Consider the following 24153-nt stretch of genomic DNA (forward strand, 5'->3'; position numbering starts at 1 on the left):
TGTCATCTGCTGGTGTTGATCCACTGTGTTATATTAAGTCCAAAGTCCAGTGCAGTGTTTTCCCAGAAAATCTTACAGCACTTCATGCTTCCCCCTGCTGACAACATTTATGGAGATACGGATTTCATTTTCCAGCAGGACTTGGCACACTGCCAAAAGTACTAATTGGTCGTATATAATATTCCGATTTTCTAAAACACTTTTTTGTGGGTTTTCATTAGCTGTAGAGATCACTATGTGTGTAATACATCTATATGATATATGAGTTTCACATTTTGAACTGAATTACTGAAAAAAATAACTTTTTAAATTATATTCTAATTTTTGGGGATGCTCTAGTGCGAATAAACCATACACCGGCTCTGGCGTGGTTACTATGGTTACTACGCTTTTATCGCAGACTGCGCTGGCATTACGCCGTTTCCGTTCTCCTCCGGCTCTAGGAGTTCAGGAAGCGCCAAAGTTTGAAGGGGAAGCGGAGCGGCGCTGCTTGCGGTTATTAGTGTGTTATGAGCGCTGAGGAGCTCTGAGGGGTGCTGGGGGGGTCTCACACGCTCGGAATGAGAGCAGCGCGGATCTGCGGGGGGTTTAGTTTAGTTTAGCAGGGCGACGTTAGAGCTAGACTGGGTTTATCTACTTTATTAAACCTGAAAAAGTTAGCGTTAGCATCTCGGCTAACAGACACACATACACAGCGCTGCGGCTGTAAACAGGGAGCGGCGCTTCACTCCGACTGTTTACAGAGTTACCCGCTTTACTGAGGACTGAACTACAGGTTTGTGTAGTTATTCGTGTAGAAATGGCGCTGAACGCGTCAGTTATTGTTCTGAGCGACAGCGACGACGACGACAACAACTGTACGACGGGCCTCGACGACTCTGTCCTAATCATAGAGGAGAGCGAGAGGAACCGAGGTGAGAAAACGGATAACAGATAACAGTTAACTTTGATAACTAGTTAGCTAGGATAGGTTAACTAGCTAGCGTTAAGTAAGTTATGTTTCACAATATAAAAAACTATAACTACACTGTTTTTCGGTTTCTGTGACCTTTAACTGTTACTGCTTGTCTTGTTTGTTTAGCCAGCCCTGCTAACTAGTGGAAAGCAGGGCTGAGCAGTACATCGTAATTAAATACCGATATATTTTTAAAGACAAGATACAAAAAATACAAATATCGTGATGTCGTAGCTGCTACACAACTTAGTTAGACAACTTAACCAGTTAAAATCCTAAAGAACATGTAAGTAACCGGTTTTTGTGTGTAAAATAGTTTGTTTTCTTAAAACTCAAAATGATTCAGCTAAAAAAGCACAGTGCTTCGATGCACTGCTTTTAAGTCTGAATCAAAAATTAAAAGCCAGGTATTGGTACATTGCACAGTTTTGAAACATGTAGAATCTTTTTTTGCACAGTTTTGAAACATGTAGAATCTTTTTTGCACGTTTTGGTTCACTGTTAACAAAGTGTAAACAGCTGATCTGAGAGTTTTTAGAATATTTTGTCCATAAGAGTTTCTAAACGAGAGTTTAATTTTTTTATATCTGATCTCCGAGCTGTGTTTGTTGTCAACATGACACATGACATTTTAAAATGGATGCAAAGCCTTAAATATTTTTCCAAACCAATTCCTTTATTTGATTCAATCTCCCTAAAGCCCGATTTTGCCATCACTACTACTCAAGTACTTAACGTAAAAGTATAGTGCTGTGTTATGTAGTTATTACAGAAAGTAAGAAATTTATCTAGTTAAATGCAGAACAGTAGCAGCGTGCTCTTCTCATAAGACATGACATCTTAGTTTCTCTGAATAATAAATGTTAATAAATTCACTAGCAATGGCACCAGCAGATATGTACATGTGTAATATCGAATTTCTTCATTGGTCCAGAATTCTTACTTGGTTGCATCCCTACTAGAACTTGGATGCACTTTGGGATGCCTTTGGTATAAACTAAAACAGAATTTGAGAGTCAGGCCCTCTCATTTAACATCAGTGGCTGATCTCTCAAATGCTCTTCAGGGTGAACAGGAAAAAACTAGACAATGACTACATTATTTTTTTCTTAGTTTTTTTCGTTTAAATGTTTGTTTATAACAAAGAATTTGTTGGTTTGCCATATGGGGAAGTAAAACCCAAATAACTTTTGGATGTAATTGTGTTTTCTTTTGTGTCTGGATTTCAGCAGTGCCAGAAGTCCCAAAAAGCAGTGAAATTCTGGATGAAGATGTGACAATAACTTACTCACAGAAAGCACATGTTCTTCCTCATGCAAGATATGACTGTACTATCCCATTCTGGTGAGTCTTATTGAAGTCATCAATAGTTTAGTCAACGCATCTTCATGGCAACAGGCAAGTGAAGAAGGCTGTGAACCGGATTAGTCCTGGCACAATTTAAAAACCTATATATATTTACATATTATAGATCATATAGCTTCACTCCAAATCTCACTCTGTTTATATCTTAATATATTTTAACAACCAAAATACCGTCCAGCCCTAGGCTCACAGAGAGTGTAATCCAATGTATAGACATAAAGCACCTTAAAAAAAACTAAGTTTTGACTGGCAAAAAAATTATTCTTCTAAATTCTAAATTATTATTTATTCAAAAAAATCTCTCTCATAGGTGTAACTGCATGATTTACCATGATATTATTAGTGTTATGAATGCTCAGAAAATTGTAAGCAAATTCTTTGTCGCAATTATTTCTGGAAATATTTAGCTTCCCAAAAAAATGGCAAGCCCAATTAGATTCAGTTACAATAACAGTGGGACAAAACCTCCTGTCAAGACCCTTTCAGAAGAGCTGCTGTCTTTTAAGCATATAACATACACAAGATCTGATTTCTTGTTTGCTTGTTTTCAGTGCTACAGAGGGAGTTACTCTGGGGCCGGAGGAAAATAACGCAGACTACTGTGAGCAGTGCTTCTGCTATGTGTGTGATGAACCGGCATCACAGGTGAGTTTGATCATGGAGGAATAGCTTCAGCTTTTGGGTCTAAAGTGTCTTACACGCTGGTGAGTTTCAAATTTTTTAATTTTTGCATTTTTCGCACTATAAGGCGCGCTATCAGTAAACGTCTATTTTCACGTCTATATATACACATGTGACACTAGTAAGGCACAGGGGTGTCACCATGTTTTCCTTTTAATTTAATTTTAAGTCCACAAAACTGCAATTGTTACAAAAAAAAACTTTATTATTTTTTTTAAGTCAAAAGAGCGCTGATCTTAATCTATATAGATTTCTCACCTGAAAAATGTTTACTTGGGTGAGCAAAGCACTTCTGTTTATTTAAATTAAGCTTAGATTTTCACTATAGCTGGATACAGCAATATTCTCATTAGCAGCTAACCGCTAGTGCTAGCTACCTGATAGCGTAAAGAACCCTCAGTGTTCCGGTAAGCCAAGGTAAAATATTTTCTAGCTGTTCGTCCCAATAATATTTACCCCTGAACAGCAAAAGAGCTAGCGCTTAGCGCGGTTAGTCGGTAATGCTAATGCTGTTCCATCAGTGCTAACCAGATTAGCAGCAGGGTACAGGCAGATAATGCTCACCTCTGAATGATAAATGTTTAGCAGCTAATGCTAATACTGCTAGAGAGCTAATTGAAAAGCTGTACTTTATCAGAGGAACTTTACTGCTCTTTAAAACTTGACTGGTAGAATTCATACATAAGGCTCACCAGATTATACAGGCACTGACAATTTTCAAGAAAATTAAGTGCACCTTATAGTGTGGAAAAAATGGTAACCAAAAAATGCTGACTTTGACAGGAAAGGGTCAGCAGTGAGGATATCTACCATGATAACTGTCTGTATGTACAGTTGTGGTCAAAAGTTTACATACACTTGTAAAAAAACATAATGTTATGGCTGTCTTGAGTTTTCAATAAGTTCTACAACTCTTATTTTTCTGTGATAGAGTGATCGGAACACATACATGTTTGTCACAAAAAACAGTCATAAAATTTGGTTCTTTCATAAATTTATTATGGGTCTGCTGAAAATGTCACCAAATCTGCTGGGTCAAAAATATACATACAGCAACATTAGTATTTGGTTACATGTCCCTTGGCCATTTTCACGGCAACTAGGCGCTTTTGGTAGCCATCCACAAGCTCCTGGCAAGCTTCAGGTCGAATGTTTGACCACTCTTCTTGACAGAATTGGTGCAGTTCAGCTAAATGTGATGGTTTTCTTGCATGAACCCGTTTCTTTAGCACTGTCCACATGTTCTCAATGGGGTTTAAGTCAGGACTTTGGGAAGGCCATTCTAAAACCTTAATTCTAGCCTGGTTTAGCCATTCCTTTACCACTTTTGATGTGTGTTTTGGGTCATTGTCTTGTTGGAACACCCAACTGCGCCCAAGACCCAACCTTCGGGCTGATGGTTTTAAGTTTTCCTGCAGAATTTGGAGGTAATCCTCCTTCTTCATTATCCCATTTACTTTCTGCAAAGAACCAGTTCCACTGGCAGCAAAACATCCCCAGAGCATAATACTACCACCACCATGCTTGACAGTAGGCATGGTGTTCCTGGGATTAAAGGCCTCACCTTTTCTCCTCCAAACATATTGCTGGGTGTTGTGGCCAAACAGCTCAATTTTTGTTTCGTCTGACCAGAGAACTTTCCTCCAGAAGGTTTTATCTTTGTCCATGTGATCAGCAGCAAACTTCAGCCGAGTCTTAAGGTGCCTTTTCTGGAGCAAGGGCTTCTTTCTTGCACGGCAGCCTCTCAGTCCATGGCGATGTAAAACACGCTTGACTGTGGAGACTGACACCTGTGTTCCATCAGCTTCCAAATCCTTGCAGACCTGCTTCTTGGTGATTCTTGGTTGACTCTTGACCATCCTGACCAATCTCCTCTCGGCAGCATGTGATAGCTTGCGTTTTCTTCCTGATCGTGGCAGTGACACAACTGTTCCATGCACTTTATACTTGCGTATAATTGTCTGCACAGTTGCTCTTGGGACCTGTAGCTGCTTTGAAATGGCTCCAAGTGACTTCCCTGACTTGTTCAAGTCAATAATTCGCTTTTTCAGATCCACACTGAGTTCCTTTGACTTTCCTATTGTAGCTTTTGTAGCTGAGTCTAATCACTGGGTCAAATGAGCCCTATTTAAATGGGCTCATGAGAAGTCAACAGCTGTAGTCAATCAGAATCACTTACAAGAAGTGAAGAGGCCATGACATGAAGCTAATTTGATTGACACAACTCGCTACATCACCAAAATTGACAAATTTTGTTGCTGTATGTATATTTTTGACCCAGCACATTTGGTGACATTTTCAGCAGACCCATAATAAATTTATGAAAGAACCAAATTTTATGACTGTTTTTTGTGACAAACATGTATGTGTTCCGATCAATGTATCACAGAAAAATAAGAGTTGTAGAACTTATTGAAAACTCAAGACAGCCATAACATTATGTTTTTTTACAAGTGTATGTAAACTTTTGACCACAACTGTACATGTGGCACTTCTGTATTGCCAGATCAGACTTTGATTCTGTGCCCTGATTTTGTCCACAGTGTAAGTTCTGGACAGTTCCCGGCTTTTGTCACTGCAACGCCCACAAGCGCAGTGTTCACTGGAAATCTCTCAGAGACAAGAATATCCTGGGATACCTCAGTGAGCTCAGCTTCCCCTTCAGTCCACAGGATATGGATTCGGACCTCCAACGTGCCGGTATGTAAAGCTGTGTTGGGAAAACCGCACTACCCCTTACAGCGCCGTTTCCAGTGCGTTCCCCCTGGATTCTTTTAAATGGTTGAGATGAGTAGAGAAGTCAAGAGGAGTCAGGATACCAAAGTCTTCAGCAAACTTAACAGTTTATTTCAGGAGATCTTCCGGGAACAATGCTCCGCTCAGAGAGTCGGGGAGAATGTTTGAAAACCAAAAGACATACACAAGATTATATAGATCATCCCACTATGGTGTGAGTGAAGAAAGCTGGACAGTCCCCCTTGGTCCCATGAACTGTATCTTATCTTAACATGACGCCATGTCTCGCCAGCACCTGCGTCTCCGGTATAATAAATCTATTGTCCTCCCGTCTGGTTCTTGCAACATAAATTCAGTTGAAGTTCCCTTGTTATCTTGGTCTGAGGGGACGGCTCAGCCTTCCTCACTCACTCTCAAGGTCTAACCACGGATGGCTACACACGTGTTATGAAACAGTCCTGTGCAGACTTAATTAAACTATATTTGTTATATGATTCTAAAGAGTACTGTGTCTGTAGAATATGATCACCAACATGAATAAAGATTACCAGGGGCTAAATAATTCCCTTTTGAATACAGGTAACATATTGATTGATTAACATATTGATTAAACCTTATTAAAATCACTAATGGATTACACTGATTGGTTTTTCATTTTGTATGATTATAGAGCAACAATGTTTTAACCCTTAATTGATAGTTTCCATGATTATAAGGCAATGTTATAACCTTTTAATTCTCAACAGCTGATATTTAGTTTTTTCGAAACCTTTTTATTTTTTTTGCAATGTATTTAAAGAACAGGCAATGGAATCTCTTTTACAGATTGTTTTAAATAATCACAGAAAATGAGTATAAAATACTGACATAAAAAGTACAACAATATTATCTTACCTCAGACTTTCAGTGACATTACAGGATAATAAAGTCCCTGGCCTGTGGGGAAAGTAGCTCTTTCTAGTGTAATTATCCCAGTTTTCCTATTTCTAGTGAAGGCTTCCAAACTTTCCATACTTCACACCTAATTCATCATGACACCCTCACTAATAATGCCTTCAAAACATGCCAGTACAGAGATAAAGACTAAATGTAATAGAAATGCTAACAAAGTTGATCTTGTTCATGCAGATGTTGGCCAATGCCGCTTTTACAAAAATGACAATAATCTGCCCGATTAATTGGCCAGCCAATATACTGGTCGATCACTTATTTAGAGTGAGAGAGTTCAGTCAGCTAAACTGTGTATTTCTCTGTGTTGTGTCTCTGAGATAGAAGCCTCCCTACAGCAGTTTGCGTGCAGCCTGGCGTACCAGTACACAGCTTACTTGGCTGACTTTCAAAACATAAACCAAACTATCTGCCCTCACTCGACTGATGGCAGAAGAGCAGAATGTAGGACATGCAATGAACAGAAACAAAAATCTATACAAAACAGGTACGTTTAAAGCTTTGTCTTTTTTGTGGTTAAAATATTTCACTAATGCTATGTACCAGTACAAATACAGTATTGTAAAAACAAGTGTATAAAAATGTTACATGTTAATTGGCTGTTAATTGGTAATAACAAATTATTATAACCCAGATAAAGCCTATTTAACTTTTTCTCAGATTGGCTTATGTTTTTGAATAACATTATGTAACACCAGTCAAGCATAACGTTATGACTTTATGGTTTGTTTTTATACCCATTATATATTTTTTCAGCTTCGCAGAAAATATAGGAGTACTTTGTAGTTCTATAATTATAGACTGTAGTTCTTGTGTATCTCTCCATATACTATACCTCTTTTGCCCTGTTCTTCAGTGGTCATGACTTCACAGGCCAACCGAATAGCAGGTATTATTTGGGTGGTGGGTGGTCTTTAGCACTGCATTAACACTGACTTGGTGGTGGTGGTGTTAGTCTTAGTTATGCTGGTGTAAGTGGATCAGACTACGTGGTTGCTGTCATGATGGAGCTACTACAGAGTTGTGTCTTTTAAGAGTGGACAGTGAGTGGACACTGTGTATAAAAACTCCAGCAGTTAAATAGATTAAGCTAACCAGAGCAAATACCACTGTACACAGAATACATGTCCTTACTAGGGATATAGGGCATCATACGTGTCATGGATTGGATCATGTATTGGTTTTTGAGTCAATGGATCAAATTGTTTTTCAGATCACAGTTGTTGAATGTTCTTGCACCGAGCACAAATTATTAGAGCACTCATTTAACAGATGACAAATTAAGTCAGCAAGTCAAACAGTCTATTTTTATTAGTTACGTTCTGTTTGTTCCACAGTATTCTGTGATAAATTGCAATGATTCACACTTTAAGTTCCTTTTAGTTATGAGGTTTAATTAATATTTTATCATAAATAAAATATAATCTACCTTCTGGACTCAAGTCCAGATTAATCTTGTAGTTTAATTGTCTGTGGTCTGTTTTTTTCTGTGTTTGTAGCTACCTTGGTGTGATGGAACATGTATTTACATATCTGGATGAGGCAATGAAGCATACTCCAAAGACCTGCGTCGTCATGCTGCTCGGTGCAGTCAAGCTTTTCATCTCACACAGAGCACCTGGGTATCTTCCCCACTCACACACACACACACACACACACACACCATTTCAGTTGTATTGTCAGTGCCATACATTTTATGAACAAATTTATGAATAATGTATATAATTGTGTCTGTCCCCAGAAATTCACACTTGGCTGGTGTTGTGTCGGATGTCGTACTGAGTTTGCTTTGGAGGTAACAATCTTGTGGTGATTTATACAGTCATAATGTATGTTTTGTTACATTGTTAGACCTGTTAGCACACTAAAGAACTTTGCTATGTCCCAAACAAGGTCAACAATCAACATTTACACTCCTTTTACATATGAAAATTAATATTTCAGTTTTATATTTTTGTAATCAACCCTTGCTACATATTTCTGTATGTCTTTTATGTTGCTGAGGATTTTAAGTTAAGGGAAGTTGAGAATAAGAAGTGTCAGGAAAAAAATAAACATGACAACGAAGGAGGTTGTTGAATATACTTACTGTATTTTTTGCACTGTAAGACGCACTTAAAATCCTTTAATTGTGCCAAACATCGGCAGTGCGCCTCATAATCCGGTGCACCTTATGTATGAATTTTACCAGTCAAGTTGTAAAGAGCATTAAAGCCACTCCACTGAAGTACAGCATTATACAGGAGTTTCAGTTAAGTTCTCCAGCAGTATTAGCATTAGCCGCTAACTAATAAATAACAACAATAATAATAATAATTCCACACAGATTTTAACAAACTGACCGTGCTAAGCATGATTCTTTTACTGTTGAGAGGTGAGTATACTCACCCAAGTTTTTAGGATATAAATCTGTGTAGATTAACATCCATCGCTTGTTTAACTTTAAAAGAAAATATTTTTTAATTAATTACAGTTTTCTTTTCTTAGCTTAGCTTTACAGGTCTCACCACCCAACGACGAGACCTGCTGAATTAGAATGAAAACATGGTGACACCCCTGTTCCTTACTAGTGTCATATGAAAGCTGCACCTTATGATCCGGTGTGCCTTACAGTGCGAAAAATACAGTACTAAAAAAAGATGAAAGAGGCAGCTGTAAGCTGTCTAAAAGTCTTTCATCTTACATTTCTTTTCGGACAGAGTTTGTTTCTTCTTTGTTGTGTCCATTTGGCAGTGGACATGTTTGGTTTTGACAACTGAGTACACTGCCCCCACAATTTCCGGTGCCACTGCTCCATCCTGTTTATACACATGCTTTCAGAGAATTGGCAAAAATACAGAATAAATGAACAGAGTGAAGAGAAAAAGCTCAGTTTAGCAGTATCACTGTTTAATATTAAGTAAAAATTAGTCTTTAAGCAACAAGACTTTAAAACTTGAATGTTTGTGCAAGGGACACATTTAGACACATTTATTGAAGTAATTCAATGTGCTAATTACTTTTGGGTTTACTGTGTAAAAGCTGTATATCACTTTGTTTTAAGGTAAAATCATGCTAATATCAACCTGTTATATTTTGCTACTGTTGGGTGGTTTGAAGTAGTCAGATCAGGGGTTGTATCTAGAAGAGCAGATAACATTCCTTGGGCATTAGTGGTTTATTTAGCCTATAATTTATGAAATTATGTTTCCTCTCCTGAAATAAAATAAGCCGGTCAGTAAGATTAGTTGTTTTTGTCATGTTATCTTTCCTAATCACAAAGCATTTATTTTTCAGAGTAACCTCAAGGGTGCAGACGCTGTTCGTCAACTCAAATTTTCCTGCCTCCTTCACAAAACAGTTGCAGCAGTTTTTTCTGGCTCTTCCTTTTCCACCTGAATGCAGATGGCTTAAAAACAGGTAAATGTTACTGGCACATACATGCACTAAATTGTCTGTTCATTGACAATCAAATAACCGCAGAGTTACGATTAATGGTCATGTAAACAGCATTTTCTTACATTTCCTATATCACATCTTAGATACATTAAAATGGTTGTAAAGTTATTTTGAGGTACAAATTCTGCATAATATTGCTTAAAATGTTCTAAAGTTTGAAGCTTGAAAGTTTTTTGAGAAAATGTATTTATAATTGTTCTAGGTAGTAGCTTCAAAGTCGTGGTTTTTATTGTCATTTCAGCTATATACAGAGTACACAGTGAAACGAAACAACGTTCCTCCAAGGACCATGGTGCACATAAACACAGTGTAGACGGAACAATAGTGCAACAGTACAAAAGTGCACACAGACAATACAACACAATACAGACAAAGAATAATAAATAACAAAACAGTGTGCAAATTTTGCAGTGTGCAAAAAAGACCAGGTGAGGTAGTAATTACCTCTATTACACAGTGTGCAATAGAGTCCAGTGAGGTAGTAGGTAGCTTATCAATATTGTTAAGGAAGTCATTCTAATTTGTGCATCTGTTGTGTGTATAGTGACGTGTCTAAACCGTTAGGATGGTTGCCTCTAGAGGAAACCGGTGCTCACCACTGCTTACTAAAATTGTCTCTTTTCTTTAAGCATTAGCTTAAAGTTAGCATTTTTCTAAATACTCCCCTTAAACGATCTCGAAATTCAGAGGATTCAGTAATATTTAGGAGGTAAATGTATACAGCATAAAACGTTCAGGGGTCTAAACATATTTGTTTACCACAGAATGTGACAGAGGTCAGTTTTTGAAAAGCCCATTCAAATTCTGTATTTACTTGGACCACTTGAACCCCAAATATGGGCATAAACAACATGACTACAAAATGACGACACGACTTCAGTGGTCTATAAGTTTGCACCTGCACTTTGGCTCACTCCCCATCCAGATCCAAAACCCTTTCACACACACACACACATGCTTGAGAGGCCAGTTTGAGGAGTTTGCACAGAGGACTATGCAGATCAACACCTCTGCTGTATTACAGTTACATTGCATTAACATACAGTGTAAATATCTATAAGGTAACTTATTTTGTTTACCACAATAGAATGAAAATGACTTTTATTATGATAAAATCTGCCACTGGGGATTTTGTATTGACATACACTGTTACACTGTATTTAAGGTCAATTAAAAATAAACTAAACATGCGCTAAAATTAACATTTTGGCCATAACTGAACTAAATGAAACATTCAATAGCAATTACAATACTACAATTTTAAACATATTCTTTAAGCACTAAACATTTATTACCTCAGTAGTGCTACTATAATCATACATTTACCTCATCTGTATCTGTGCTTATCAAGCCACAGCTAGCTAAGATTTACTATGCTATACTTGTTCAGCTCAGATCTTTCAGCTAGAAGGCAGAAAATTTGTGGAGAGTAAACACACACACACACACACACACACACACACACTGAACAATCATTATAAGGAGCATGTGTGCTCTTGAATGCACAATGCTTTAAATCTACAGAGCTGTTCTCTACATGTTTTGTGCTTTTTTTTTTGCAGTGTAAACGTGCTTCCATGGGACGACCCTTTGCTCTCGTCTGTGCTAAAGGGTCAGAATGTCACCGGCGAGAGGCACACCAAAGGCAAAAAAACAGAGATTCTCTTTGAAAGCATTGTAGTGATTCTAGCCAGAGTCTCCATGCTTCAGCATCAAAACAAGTAACTTCATTCTTCTTATCTTGGATTTTTTTTGCTGTCTTTCTGTCTATTTTCCTGTATGTCTTAAATACTTTTGGAATATGATCGGTTTTACAAGGGGATGTGGGAGGAAATTTAATATTATAATTGCCCAAATGAATGAGATTTTAGTTGCAGTTCCATCTAAATTCTGTTGTTAAACATTCTGGGACACTTAGCTGCCAGAATCAGTCTAGAGAATTAACCAATATATATATACATATATATATATATATATATATATATATTTTTTTTTTTCTTCACTTTCTGTTGCCCAATTTATCTTAATATTCCTTAGCTCAAATATAAGAAAACTCATTTTACAAAATATTGAATATATTTTCTTGTATATACAATGCTTATAAAAGTATTAACCTTTTGTTTTTACCCTTTGTTGATTTTTTGATAAAATTATGGTCATTATGTTTTGTCTTTTTTGACGGGATATTTCTACGAAGTTCTGTTACCGTATTTTTTGCATTTCGCACACTATCAATGAATGATTTCCAGAAATCTTAATTGGAGATTAAAATATTAACATCGGATTTCATAAAAATCTGTACTTATAAGTCCAAATAAAATTAAATATGTTTCAGTTATGAAACTTAGAACGCTGGTGACTACCAGTGAAATATTGAATATTTTTTAAAATCATATTACTAGTTAATTATTGTCCATTATGAAATACTTTAAGCCTAAGTCAGCTTTTCTAAATTTCTAAATGGTTACTTTGAATTGTTTAATTGAAATTGTGTTTTGTAGGGATTGATTGACTTAAAATAAATGTGTGCTGTTTCATTTAGGTACCGTGAACTGGCACGCTATCTCAAAGTTGTTAAAAGTGACAGTGCAGCAGTGTAAGTCCTTTTTTACCTCAGTTTTGTCCTTAGTACCTGAGAAACTACTTTGGTCAGTGTTTTGCTATTTTAGCAGTTTTTCCAAACATTGTTTTTTTTGTTTGTTTTTTGTTTTTTTTAAGGCTGCAGATAATGAAAGACTGGATTCCTCTTTGTCTGTGTAAGGTAAGATTTTTTTTTCCCCCCATGGTCCTAATATGACATCTTGAAATCATACTCTAATTAATGACTTCTATATAGCACTCATTAATCTGCTCCTGAAAATATGTGATGTTTAAAACAATGAGTTAAAGCTGGGAAAGGAATATTGCAAAAGAAGCAGTTGAGAAAGTTAGGACAATTAGAGGCAAACATCTTACAGGGCCAGGAGAATTTACCTTACTTTGTGAAAGTGATATTTAGTAGGGATGCACCAAAACATTTTAATTAATTTTGTCAATTTTCTACACTGTACAAATTAAATGGCAGGTAGATAAATCTTAATGTAGAGGAGGAGACAACAGTCCTATGCCTTGTCTTCCCAATGCATATTTCTTCTATTCCTCCAGTACTTTAAGTGAGACTTAGGTGAGAGTATTTTAACCAATCTTATAAAACCTATTTTATAAATTCCAATTACTGAAAATAAAAACAGTTAAAAGTAGTGCTAGACGATTATGGCCTAAAAAAATAATTTCCATTTTTTTTCACAAAAAATCAGATATTTGATTATAATCTTTCCTTAAATATCCAACCAGAACAATACACTTTGTATTAACATGTAAATTGGAATTTGGCACTATTTACATTTGGATACCTTTTGATGATCAAGGGGCAATTCTAAACACATCAGGAGCCACCTCAGTAGAAATCTTCAAGCAAGAGGTGTCAACTGCTCTTTGGCCAGGCTTCAGATTTAATTTAATTAACAACTGATTAATGGTACATTCAACACAATGTCCAACGTTAGGAGCAGAGTGTGCAACGACAATTAGGGTACTCCCTTCAATAGCCTTACAGTAAAAATACAACATCACATCGTTTAAAGACATTTTTACAATACACAATATTTATCACAATTTGTGACTTGCAGACAAATGCAGGTCCACCTCCTTCTGCATATTCTAGTTATCAGTCAAGCCAAGTATTGTAACAGGAAGCAACAGGAACACCCCCTTCTGTGTTTATGCCCTGAAATCTTGTGGTGCAAAGCTGTAAACACTCATTTTTACTGCAGAACACTTTGAGAAAGATTTTCTTTAGAGTTATCAGAGCCTGAAGTGGTGCACTGTTCTACTTTACGTAAACACCTACACAAAAATAATGTTTGTGGATGAGTTGACAGAAGGTCATTTTTGTATCCTCCCCACAAAATTCACAATAACAGATGAACCACAGATTTTCAAGATTTTACATGCCACCGTACACGGTTACTAGTGTTTCAAAGAAGAAGTAATTACAAAACTACAATTAAAAAATAAAAAAGCAACAAAGAACAATACATTTACCTCAGTAGCAGAATTTACACAGAGAAAGTAACATTTTTATTCAACTAAACACTGAGGGTCTTTTTATACATATAAAATGGGGATAATAACTTATTATGCCCATTTTATATGTATAAAATTATATACTAAGTTTACACGCTGCTGATTTTGCAACTTCATCTGTAAGAAAAAAAAACAGAAAATAATATATTTGCATTTTACTGCATGCAATAAATATTTGATATAACAAAAAAACTTAATATTGGGTACAGAAACTTTTGTTTGCAATTACAGAGGTCAGGTGTTTTTGACACAAAATCGACAGTGTATCAAATATATATTTTCTCCAATGTATTTTTTGGAAAATATTCAATGCATCTCAAATGTTGGTCTTTTTTCCCTGATATGTAAAAAAAAAAAAAAAAAAAAAAGACCCTTTGATTGTGTGTATTTGTGTGTCCAGGTTGGCAATTTTGCCGGTGCAGTCGATGCCTTGTTATCCTCTAAGAGCGGCTCTTCATTGGCTGCTTCTAGGCTCAGTCAACCCCAATTTGCTGCTTATCTCAGAATACTGACTTCAGGCCAGGTACCAACACCGCGGCCCCCACAACTCGACTTCACTCCACGTTCTGGAGTCATCCTGAAGAGCCAGCCAGACCCCTTGCTAAGCACTGATTGGACGCCTGTCGGAGGTATAAATTCATGGTGGAAACGTTTCAGCATAGCAGGACTGATTAAAATTAGTGGTAAAAGTTAATAAAGAATTAATCAGATTGATCACAACAATATTCTGTGACTAATTGTGATTAATCACACTTGTTCTTGTATTATGTCACCAGGCTCTGTAAAATGGGTAACATGATTTTTTTTTTTTTTTTTCTTCAGATTATTCACATGTATTGAAGTGTTATTGTTGGCAGCAGTACTTTAAAAATAATCTGCCTTCTGAATGTTTAGCTGTAACAATGGCGTCACTAATGCATCAATTATGCTTAGACACTAATACAGGGTTTATTTGAAAATAGCAATTTCAAGGCCTGGATAAATTTTGGAAAAATAAAAATACCCAGAACGTTTTGGAAAAGTCATGGAAATTTGCAGTACAAACTTTAGTGTTTCTGTTTATTGCCTGAGAAAAGCTATTTTGGTTATAAAATAATGTAATGTTTGGGTAAACCCATTGCATCACTTCACTTTAGCTTTGTTCTACTAGTTGATAACCATATTAAACGTTAAATAGTACAGTAATAAAAAGTCTTCATGACCAAGAAAAACATTGTTTCATATTTTACATTTGTGCCAATATTAAAAGCAAAAAAAAAATGTATAAATGTATAATGTCCGACAGGTTAACTGTGTGATTTGAAATTATTTCTAGTTACTCTCTTATTCTCTTTGTTAGGGAAGCAGGCTTAGAAATCCCAGCCAACATTTTCTCCAACAGCCAAATATGTTTGCCAAATTACATATTTAAAAAAATATATATTTTAAGTTTTAAACTAAAAATTCAATATCATATTCTCTGAAAGTATGAACCACTGTTTACAGGTTAAACATTATAAATGCTTAGCAGCGTATGGAATCAGCTCAAGAGGTAATTCAGCACTAATATTTTAAAGGCCTGGAAAAGTCATGGAAAAAACATGGAAATGTATTAGTTAAAAAGTGTGTTAACCTTCTAATACGTCACAAGGCTCTGTAACTGTATTAAATTACTGCCAAAAAGGCCAACTGCTTTTAGCTTACAGCAGCATGTCCTGTGATTTTAGGAGAGTTCAACCCTCTGAGTCGACTGGAGGTTCTGAAATTTGTTCTGAGAGTTCTGAACTGTAACACTGGAGTCTTTACACATGTAAGTATCAACTGCATGTTTCAGGATGTTTTCTTTTTCATTTGAATCTTATTAATAAAATTAAACCACTGTTATAGAAGTGTTAATTTTAGTTTTTGTTAATGTTTTAATTATTTAGACTATTTCAGATTGTTTATATTTCACCTCCAGTGTCTGAATATTCTTAATCATAAAAGGTTGTTGCTTGTTGAAAATGTGTAACTGGATTATGCTTCTATAATATCATTATATCAGTGGAATAAAATTTCGAATTAGTCTTAAATTTATTTTAGCGTTGTATAATTATAACTAGACCTGTCACAATTACATTATTTAATTTTTCTGCAATGTATGGATGGAAAATGTTTATATGAGCTATCACATTAATGTGATCAAACCGGTATGCCAGTACCAGTCAAAGCTTTAGTGGTTTTCTGCACTGTAGATTGATACTAAAGTCATCCACACTATGAAGGAAAACTTATGGAATTATTTAGTGAACAAAAAGTGGGAAACAAATCAGGATATGTTCTATATTTTAGATTCTGTTAAAGTAGCACCTCTTGCTTAGATGACAGATTTGCTCATCTTGGCTGGATTTTCTCAGTCAGTTTTATGAGGTAGAGTCTGGAGTTCTGGAATTCAGGCTTTCAGTTAACAGCTGAAAGAGTTAATTACTTAACCTCTTAATGCCTCTTAATATGTTTGAGAGCATCAGTTGTAAAGTTGTGAAGAGGTAGAGTTGGTATACAGTGAATAGACCTATTTGAGTATTGGTCTAATCCAAAGCAATTATACCCTTTTGAAGAGATCAAAATATTAATTAATCACATGTTAGGAAATATATACCTTTTTTTCACCTACTGCAGTTCACACTGTGTGTCTGGAGTCTCAGTAATTAAAGCATTGGTCTGGTATTGCATGGCTGACTAAAATACTGTTCACTGTTATATATGTAAACAAACATACAAATACACACAATAGGTTGTATCAATATTGTTAAATATTATTGAGGTAATGTCTGTTTTTGTAAGATAAGTCGATTATTGTAATTATTGTGACAGGGCTATTTGAATTTGTTTTAAATGTGTATTGGGTTTGTTTACACTTGCATTTTTAATGTGGCCTGACCTAATTCTATTATTCAAAATACACAAAGTGGCATCACTGTATTCCATTGATTCCACTGATTTTATATAGTCACTGACACGCAAAAACCTTAAATCTCTAACTTCTTATTTTTGACAATAGTTAAATCATTTTTTTTAATCTTTCTGATCTATTTACTATAAAATTTTGACACAATGTGAATTTCTTAGTTTTACCAGTTCTTTACACTTTGTCAAAACTGTTGAGATATTTATGTGTATTTATGTGAGTCATAATATTTTTTATATGAAACGTGATTTTTTAATTGTCTTGTCTTGTAGCCTGAAAGCTGGGTGAAATTTATGAATATGGCCAGTGCATCCTCAGCTGGCCCAGATGGCGTCAAGGATGGAGTTGCTTTGGCAGAACCCGATATAAACTTTCTATTAGTAAGTTTTGCTTCAGAATTCTTTAAACATTTGCTGTTGAGATAAAATTTAGCTGTGCTGAATTTGTCTTGGATACACACAGTATCAACTGTTACAATACAAATAACAGTGGGCACACAACAATGTACTTAATAAAAAAAAATCTAATATCTTAAAGTATAACATTTGTAAAAGTATTACAGAGTTTAATATTTATATATGAAGAGAACATGTGTCCCTGACTGGTTTTGTATCATTTGTTCTGATTATTTTTGTAATCTGTTCCAGAGAACAAGAGAAATTGCTGATAATATTCTTACTGAACTCACTCGCTCCGCCCGCGTCCAGATCCCTAAAACCTTTCAAGCGGTATGAATTTTTCACAAAATCATAAAAACCTTGTTTTCCATGTGATTTTAGCTAGATTGTGTCCAGATTTAATTTGAAAGGTTTGTCCCTTTTATTGTGTTGTTTTTGCTGCGCTTTTTTTACACTAGTCCTCATTTTGCATTTTCTCATGTCCAGGATTATCCTGACCAGGCCCTATTGCTGTTGGCCACTCAGGCTTTAGCAACACGTATTCTCCACGCTCGGCTGTGCCCCATCCTGAAGGTCATCATGACATTTCAGGTATTCTCTCACTTTTTTTTCTCATTGTGTGTGTTTGTTTTATCTCTTATTTCTCCTGAGAATACTTTTATGCTTTCAGTGTATTTGATATAAGGTCATATTATTTCCCAGACTTATTTCCCAGACTATAGATTCTAACTTATAACTTAACACTAAAGTAGTTGCACGATGCACAGAACGTTCAATGCTATTTCAAGCCTCCTTGATCGTTACATTGAGCGTGGGCTTATTTAAAACAGTGAAATGTTGATTACCGTAATAAAACCAATCAATAAATGTTGAAGTTAACATAACCTTACTAAATGTTCTTCTCGCTATTTATTTTCCTTATTCAGAACTTAATTTCTGCCACTCCTTCAAGTTCATACAGTCAGGCTACCATTACATCTGTGCTACACAGACACAGAAAATATAATAAATCCTCCAAAAAAAGCAGAAAAACTAAACAGAGCTGTAGCTCAATACATCTGCATGGACCAAGTGCATGTATAGGTAATATTCAAATCCCGGTTTTGAATTCTGATACAGCAGTTAGACACAAAGGATGACAATTTTATTGTTGTGTTTTTTGTTTCTTCTTCTAAAAATATTGTTTTAGTATTGAGAATCGTGATAATCTGGTTGGTATTAGTGTCAAAGTTAAAATTCTGGTATTGTGACAACCCTACTTAACACACTAAATTCATAACCCATAATAATAGATCACAGTAAATATAATAAATTATTGTTTACTGATTATTTTTTCCTATCCTGTGAATTTCCTATTTTGCATGGTATTGACATAACAGGACAGTATGAGAATCTCTAAATGTATTTGTGATACATTTTTTTTGTTTTTACAAAATAGAAAATAGTCCACTAGATTTATGGAATTGTGTGTAATTAAATGGTGCAAACACACTATGTATTGCCGCAAAAGTGCAAAAATTTGGTCCCTGTATACAGAATGGTATACAGTTAATTTGCTAAATATATCGTAGTGAGGCATGTGTGACTTTACCCTGATCAACTTTCTTTTACTAAGATTTTGGTAGGTTTTTTATATTGACATGTTTATATTTAAAAGTAAAAGAAACATTTTTAGTTTAATTAAATGTCTTACTTACAGTATCTTAATATGTCACAATATTGTGACCCCTGTATCGTGATGCATATCTGATCACCAGGTTCTTTCCAATACATTTTTAATAGCTGCTGATTAATACATTTTTGCACTTGTATATGATTGTGATAATGTGTGTGTTTCAGCTTAATCCATGGGCGCTGCGTTGGCTGTTCTACAGTCTGACGGTGCGTTCTGGAGTGCTAGATGATCTGCTGTGTGTGGTCGTGGAGGAACTGATGAAGGAACCACAAAACGCCTGCCTGCCGTGAGTGCGCACATACACACACACACACACACACACACACACACACAAAAAAACAAAAAAAAAAAACAAACAAAGTTCTCATGCCTTTTAATGTTCTTGAGCTTGGAACCTTTTTATGTTAACCTGGCTTCTCACAGCCCATTTATATCTTCTCAAAGTCTAAGAAATAGCTCCGGTATTTCACCAGTATCAGTCTGCTTTCAGTTTAGAGTGAGTCATCCTAAAAGTGAGCCAGGTTTACATCAGCACACCCTTAGCCTGGCTTTGCTATCTCTTTGGGTTTAATCAACCAGAAGAGCTAAAGCTACAGCTAAACCTGAAAAGCTAAAGCTAATTTGGCACAGCTAAGGCTAAATCTGCACAGCTAAAGCTCAATCAGAAAGCTAAAGCTAAATCTGCACAGCTAAAGCTAAAGCTAAATTAGCACAGCTAAAGCTAAATCATCACAGCTAAGGTTAAATATGCAAAGCTAAAGCTTTATTAGCACAGCTAAAGCTAAATCTGCACAGCTACAGCTAAATCAGCAGAGCTACAGCTAAATCAGCAGAGCTACAGCTAAATCGGCACAGCTAAATCTAAATCGGCACAGCTAAATCTAAATCGGCACAGCTAAATCTAAATCGGCACAGCTAAAGCTAAATTAGCACCGCTAAGGTTAAATCTACACAGAAAAATCTAAAGCTAAATTAGCACAGCTAATGCTAAATCTGCACAACTAAATTAGCATAGGTAAAGCTAAATCAGCACAGCTAAGGTTAAATCTGCACAGGTTAAGCTAAATTAGCACAGCTAAAGCTAATTCTGCACAGCTAATTAGCACAGCTAAAGCTAAACCAGCACAGCTAATCAGCACAGCTAACTCGGCTCTCGATTGTTCCAGACATTGAGAGACATTGCGCAGATGGGGGCACGGCTGGTGATGTCACAGGTTTTGCATTGTTTAATATATATCCACGAAAAAATTACATTTGAAATGTACAGTTTTTCAAATATCATGCAGCCCTAGTGAGTTCTCAAATGTTTTCCCGGGGGCTTTAATAATGTATTATGTGCATGATTTTTTCTTCTTCTTCTTATTATTTCTCCAGAAAAGAGGACCGATTGGGGCAGTCCTTCATTGCTAGTTTCCTGTGCTTGTTCTTCCTGGAGCGCAGTGTAATCCTCGATCCCCACGAATATCCTGCAAGAACACTGCTTGCTGGTTGGAATGAGTAAGTGCTGAAAACTTTTATTCACCATGATAAAAGCTTCAATAAATCATGTTAATTGTAGGTCATCTCTCAGGTGACCAATAAGGAAACAAACTACAGTAATGAACAGCAACAGTCACGCATTATCATGAACTTAGAATTACTTTGCAGAAGAGTGGGCTTTCTTAATGTTTTTTGTAAGTGTAAAAAAAATTTACAAATCCTCTACAGAGAATGAATCAATATAAAATCGTATGGTGATGAATCTTGTGATTTACAACCCCTAATGTACACACTGCTAGGTTAATTACTGTGATTTTCCAGAAGGTGGTGCCACAGAGAACCTCAAGCTCAGTAAACTTTTGGGTGTTTGCATGGTATTGTGGGAAGTGGAAAATGCATTGTTCATTGTTGTATCTGTAGTTAAAGATATTGAACTGTGTGTATTGTTGTGTGCGTTTTTAACTTGTTTATTTTATTTTATTTTAGTTTGTTTTAGTTTAGTTTATTTTATTAACCTACATGTTTTCTTGTGTACAGATCACACCACCCCTGGCAGCACTTTCTCAGGAAACAGCTTGAGTTCAATGTAAGAAACTTTTACTCTGTACATTACCACATTGCTAGCTACTTAAATTTTCTTAAACTTGCACCCATCATTTAAAATGAAAAAGTTTTTTTTTAATGCCAGTTTGTAGACAACAGATGTAGAAATATAGTACATTACAAACAGAAAATGTTTTACTACCCCTTTTAAATCCCATTCACACCCACCCCAGCCACAACCAACCCACCACACCCACAACCAACCCACCACTTACAGTTCACCTTACCCACAACCATACCTCCCCACCCAACCACGACACGTATACACAATATACACATACAAAAAAACAGACATACTCTATTACTAGAAAATTATCTTGATAAAAGAAGGATCTTCACATCTTTAATTCCGTTCAGCAATATCCTCATTATATCTGGATTTGCTCTATTGACTCTAGCTAAAGATAATTCTAAGTAAAGATTATCTAAAAAGGAATATAACCAGTGTGTAAAAATAAAAGATGGAGAGATGGGCTTATTGGAACATTTGTATCAGTTAATGAAGAGAGAAATCTAAATACTTTAGTACAGAACGCTGATACTTCTGCACAATTAAAAAAATATGCATAAAAGTACCTAAAGTATTATTATTACAGAACATACAGTAGGGATGGATGGTTATTTCCATCAGGTATCTTTTCTGTGGGGTTATATACATTTTATGACATATTGAAATGTGTAAACTGGAGGTTTGGATTGTTAGAAGAAACAGTAATGTTATGACTTATATATTATAACTTTTCAATCTAACTCTATATCACTGAGAGGGAGATTTGCCTCCCAGTCTTTCCTGTTATGTATCTTTGTTTTTATAAAGGGCATAATTTTTCTAGGGGTTTTCTTTATCAATTCTATCATTGGGTGATATTTAACACTGCACCCCATAAAATGTTTTGGGTTTTTAAAGCAGATTTCAATCTAAGATAAATAAAAAAAGAGCATTTTGGAATATTATATCAAGAAATTAAGTCTTGAAAGCTTAAAATGGTTTCTCACTATTAATGTCTTCCAGTACAAAATATACCATGGACCTGTTGTAAATGGTTTATGGTTATGGTTTCAGTGAGTAAATGTCTAATTAACCATAACAGAAAGTCTTTGTCATGTTATGTCCACACCAAGATACCTTTCAACTATCTTAAAAGTTATCAACATACATGTTAGGAAAGATAAAATAGATAATATAGATAAAATAAAAAAGTGTTTTAGGGGTTGAGTGAAAACTAAAAGGAATTTTTCTACCCACAATATTTTAAATACCTAATAAAAAAATTTAATCTGATGAGTGTTGCTTCTGTTTTATACAGGTGGCTCTTCTGACCCCCGACAAACAAAGAATCCTTCATATGATTCGACAGAACCTACAGTGATGTCACCTAGAGTTATTCTCTCTCTCTCTGTTTCTCTCTCTGCACCAGCCAGTGTTGTGTATAAAGTGTTCTTGGGCAGTGTTGAAATTCAGATGCAGTAAATATGACTCAGTTCTTTTTGAAAAGGCTAATGCTGAAACGTTTAGTTTATGTTCTTATCTTTTTGTCACTAACACTTTAAGCTGCACTTTTGGGAATATTGTATCCTTCAAAAGCGTTGGGAATTATTTGTATTGAAATTTTCTTTTTTAAATATAAAGAAGAATAAATAAACCATGTTGCGGCTGCAGACCGCAGTGTTTAGATTTTGTCCCCCTTCTTTTTTTGACCATCAGATTTTTGTGCTCAGTAGACACATCTAACAATGTGTAGTGTGTGTATATAATGTTTCCAGAATGATGAACAAAACTATATCTATACTAGTGTTACATAATAACACAAATAGAATACAGTATGGTAATAACCATATATTTCTTGCTCATTTAATTCTTGTTAAATTACAGTGTTCACAGCGCCCTTTGGGGCATTTTATCCTTTTACTGCTTTTATAAATGTCATTACCAATATAATTAGGGTTTTTTACAAACATATATAAAACATTTGAACAAATTACTACCATTACATTACTTTACAAATAATGTAAAATAAGTTCATAAATATTTTCCTTAATGCAGTTAGTCTAATCTCTGTTGGTAAAATGAAAATTTGCTAATTGATCAGCAGATGTTGTGGGTCATGTGACTGTTCTATGCCAGACCAATCAGTGAGCTCAACCTAAATGATGATTTATTTTTTTATAATTTATATTAAATTTGTAAAACAGTATTTTTAGCCAGCGCCCCTGTAACCGTTTCAATAACCAATCAGCAGAACTGGCTCACAGAATAAAAACCACTGCTCTACAGATAACAGCTTTTATTTTTTTATGTATAATTCTGTAAATAAACTGAAAATTTTGCAGTTCATTAAAATGTTCAGTGAATTTAAAAAATAATAATAAAGGGCATTTTTTTCTCTCTTTTTTTTAGTTTTTGGCCAAAATGTATTGTTTTTTTTCACAGGTTTTAATTTAAGAGATTTTCACTTTTTTTTTTTATTTAAGCAGTATTTTTTTCTTTGCATCAATTTCGGTCCTAAATTTATGTTGTGTGTAAACAATAGACGCAACTCAAAAAAGGTTATTCTAGTTATAAAAATACCTCAGTAGTGCTGCTTAAGTCACATGTGACTTGTATCTTTTACCTTGAAAAACCTTGTAAGTGTTAAGCGTTAAAAGTTTATATTTCAATTAATTCAGTTTTTCATTCAATGTTTCATTTGATTATGAGTATTGCACTCTGATATGCAAGAAGTGAAGAAGGGGGTATGTGATCCTTTTTTTTTTTTTTTTTTTTTTTACTTTTTTGGCTGAATTTTTTTTGTATTTTTTTTTTTAATCCAAACTATTTATAACA

At 35.2% G+C, this 24153-nt stretch overlaps 1 protein-coding gene across 3 annotated transcripts; it reads left to right on the top strand.

The window, feature by feature from the left end:
- The first annotated feature begins 421 nt into the window (after positions 1–421).
- On the top strand, positions 422–23002 carry zgc:112980 (uncharacterized protein LOC503706 homolog). Of its 3 annotated transcripts, none has more exons than XM_022674894.2 (20): positions 425–914; positions 2188–2299; positions 2872–2965; positions 5545–5701; positions 7010–7172; positions 8185–8307; positions 8427–8480; positions 9962–10084; positions 11686–11844; positions 12666–12719; positions 12842–12884; positions 14649–14877; positions 15955–16037; positions 17447–17554; positions 17822–17902; positions 18059–18163; positions 19412–19533; positions 20622–20744; positions 21264–21312; positions 22637–23002. In XM_022674894.2, exons 1-20 carry the CDS (start codon positions 800–802, stop codon positions 22697–22699), a joined length of 2160 nt encoding a protein of 719 aa, XP_022530615.2. In that variant the 5' UTR covers positions 425–799; the 3' UTR covers positions 22700–23002. The 3 variants fall into 3 exon arrangements, with proteins under 3 accessions (XP_022530616.2, XP_022530615.2, XP_015464078.3); XM_015608592.3 differs by having other exon boundaries at positions 426–914; positions 2185–2299; XM_022674895.2 differs by lacking the exons at positions 21264–21312; positions 22637–23002 and adding an exon at positions 20414–20461 and having other exon boundaries at positions 422–914; positions 2185–2299.
- Positions 23003–24153: the final 1151 nt, after the last annotated feature.

The sequence above is a fragment of the Astyanax mexicanus genome, chromosome 21, assembly GCF_023375975.1.
Source record: "Astyanax mexicanus isolate ESR-SI-001 chromosome 21, AstMex3_surface, whole genome shotgun sequence".
Classification (NCBI taxonomy): domain Eukaryota; kingdom Metazoa; phylum Chordata; class Actinopteri; order Characiformes; family Acestrorhamphidae; genus Astyanax; species Astyanax mexicanus.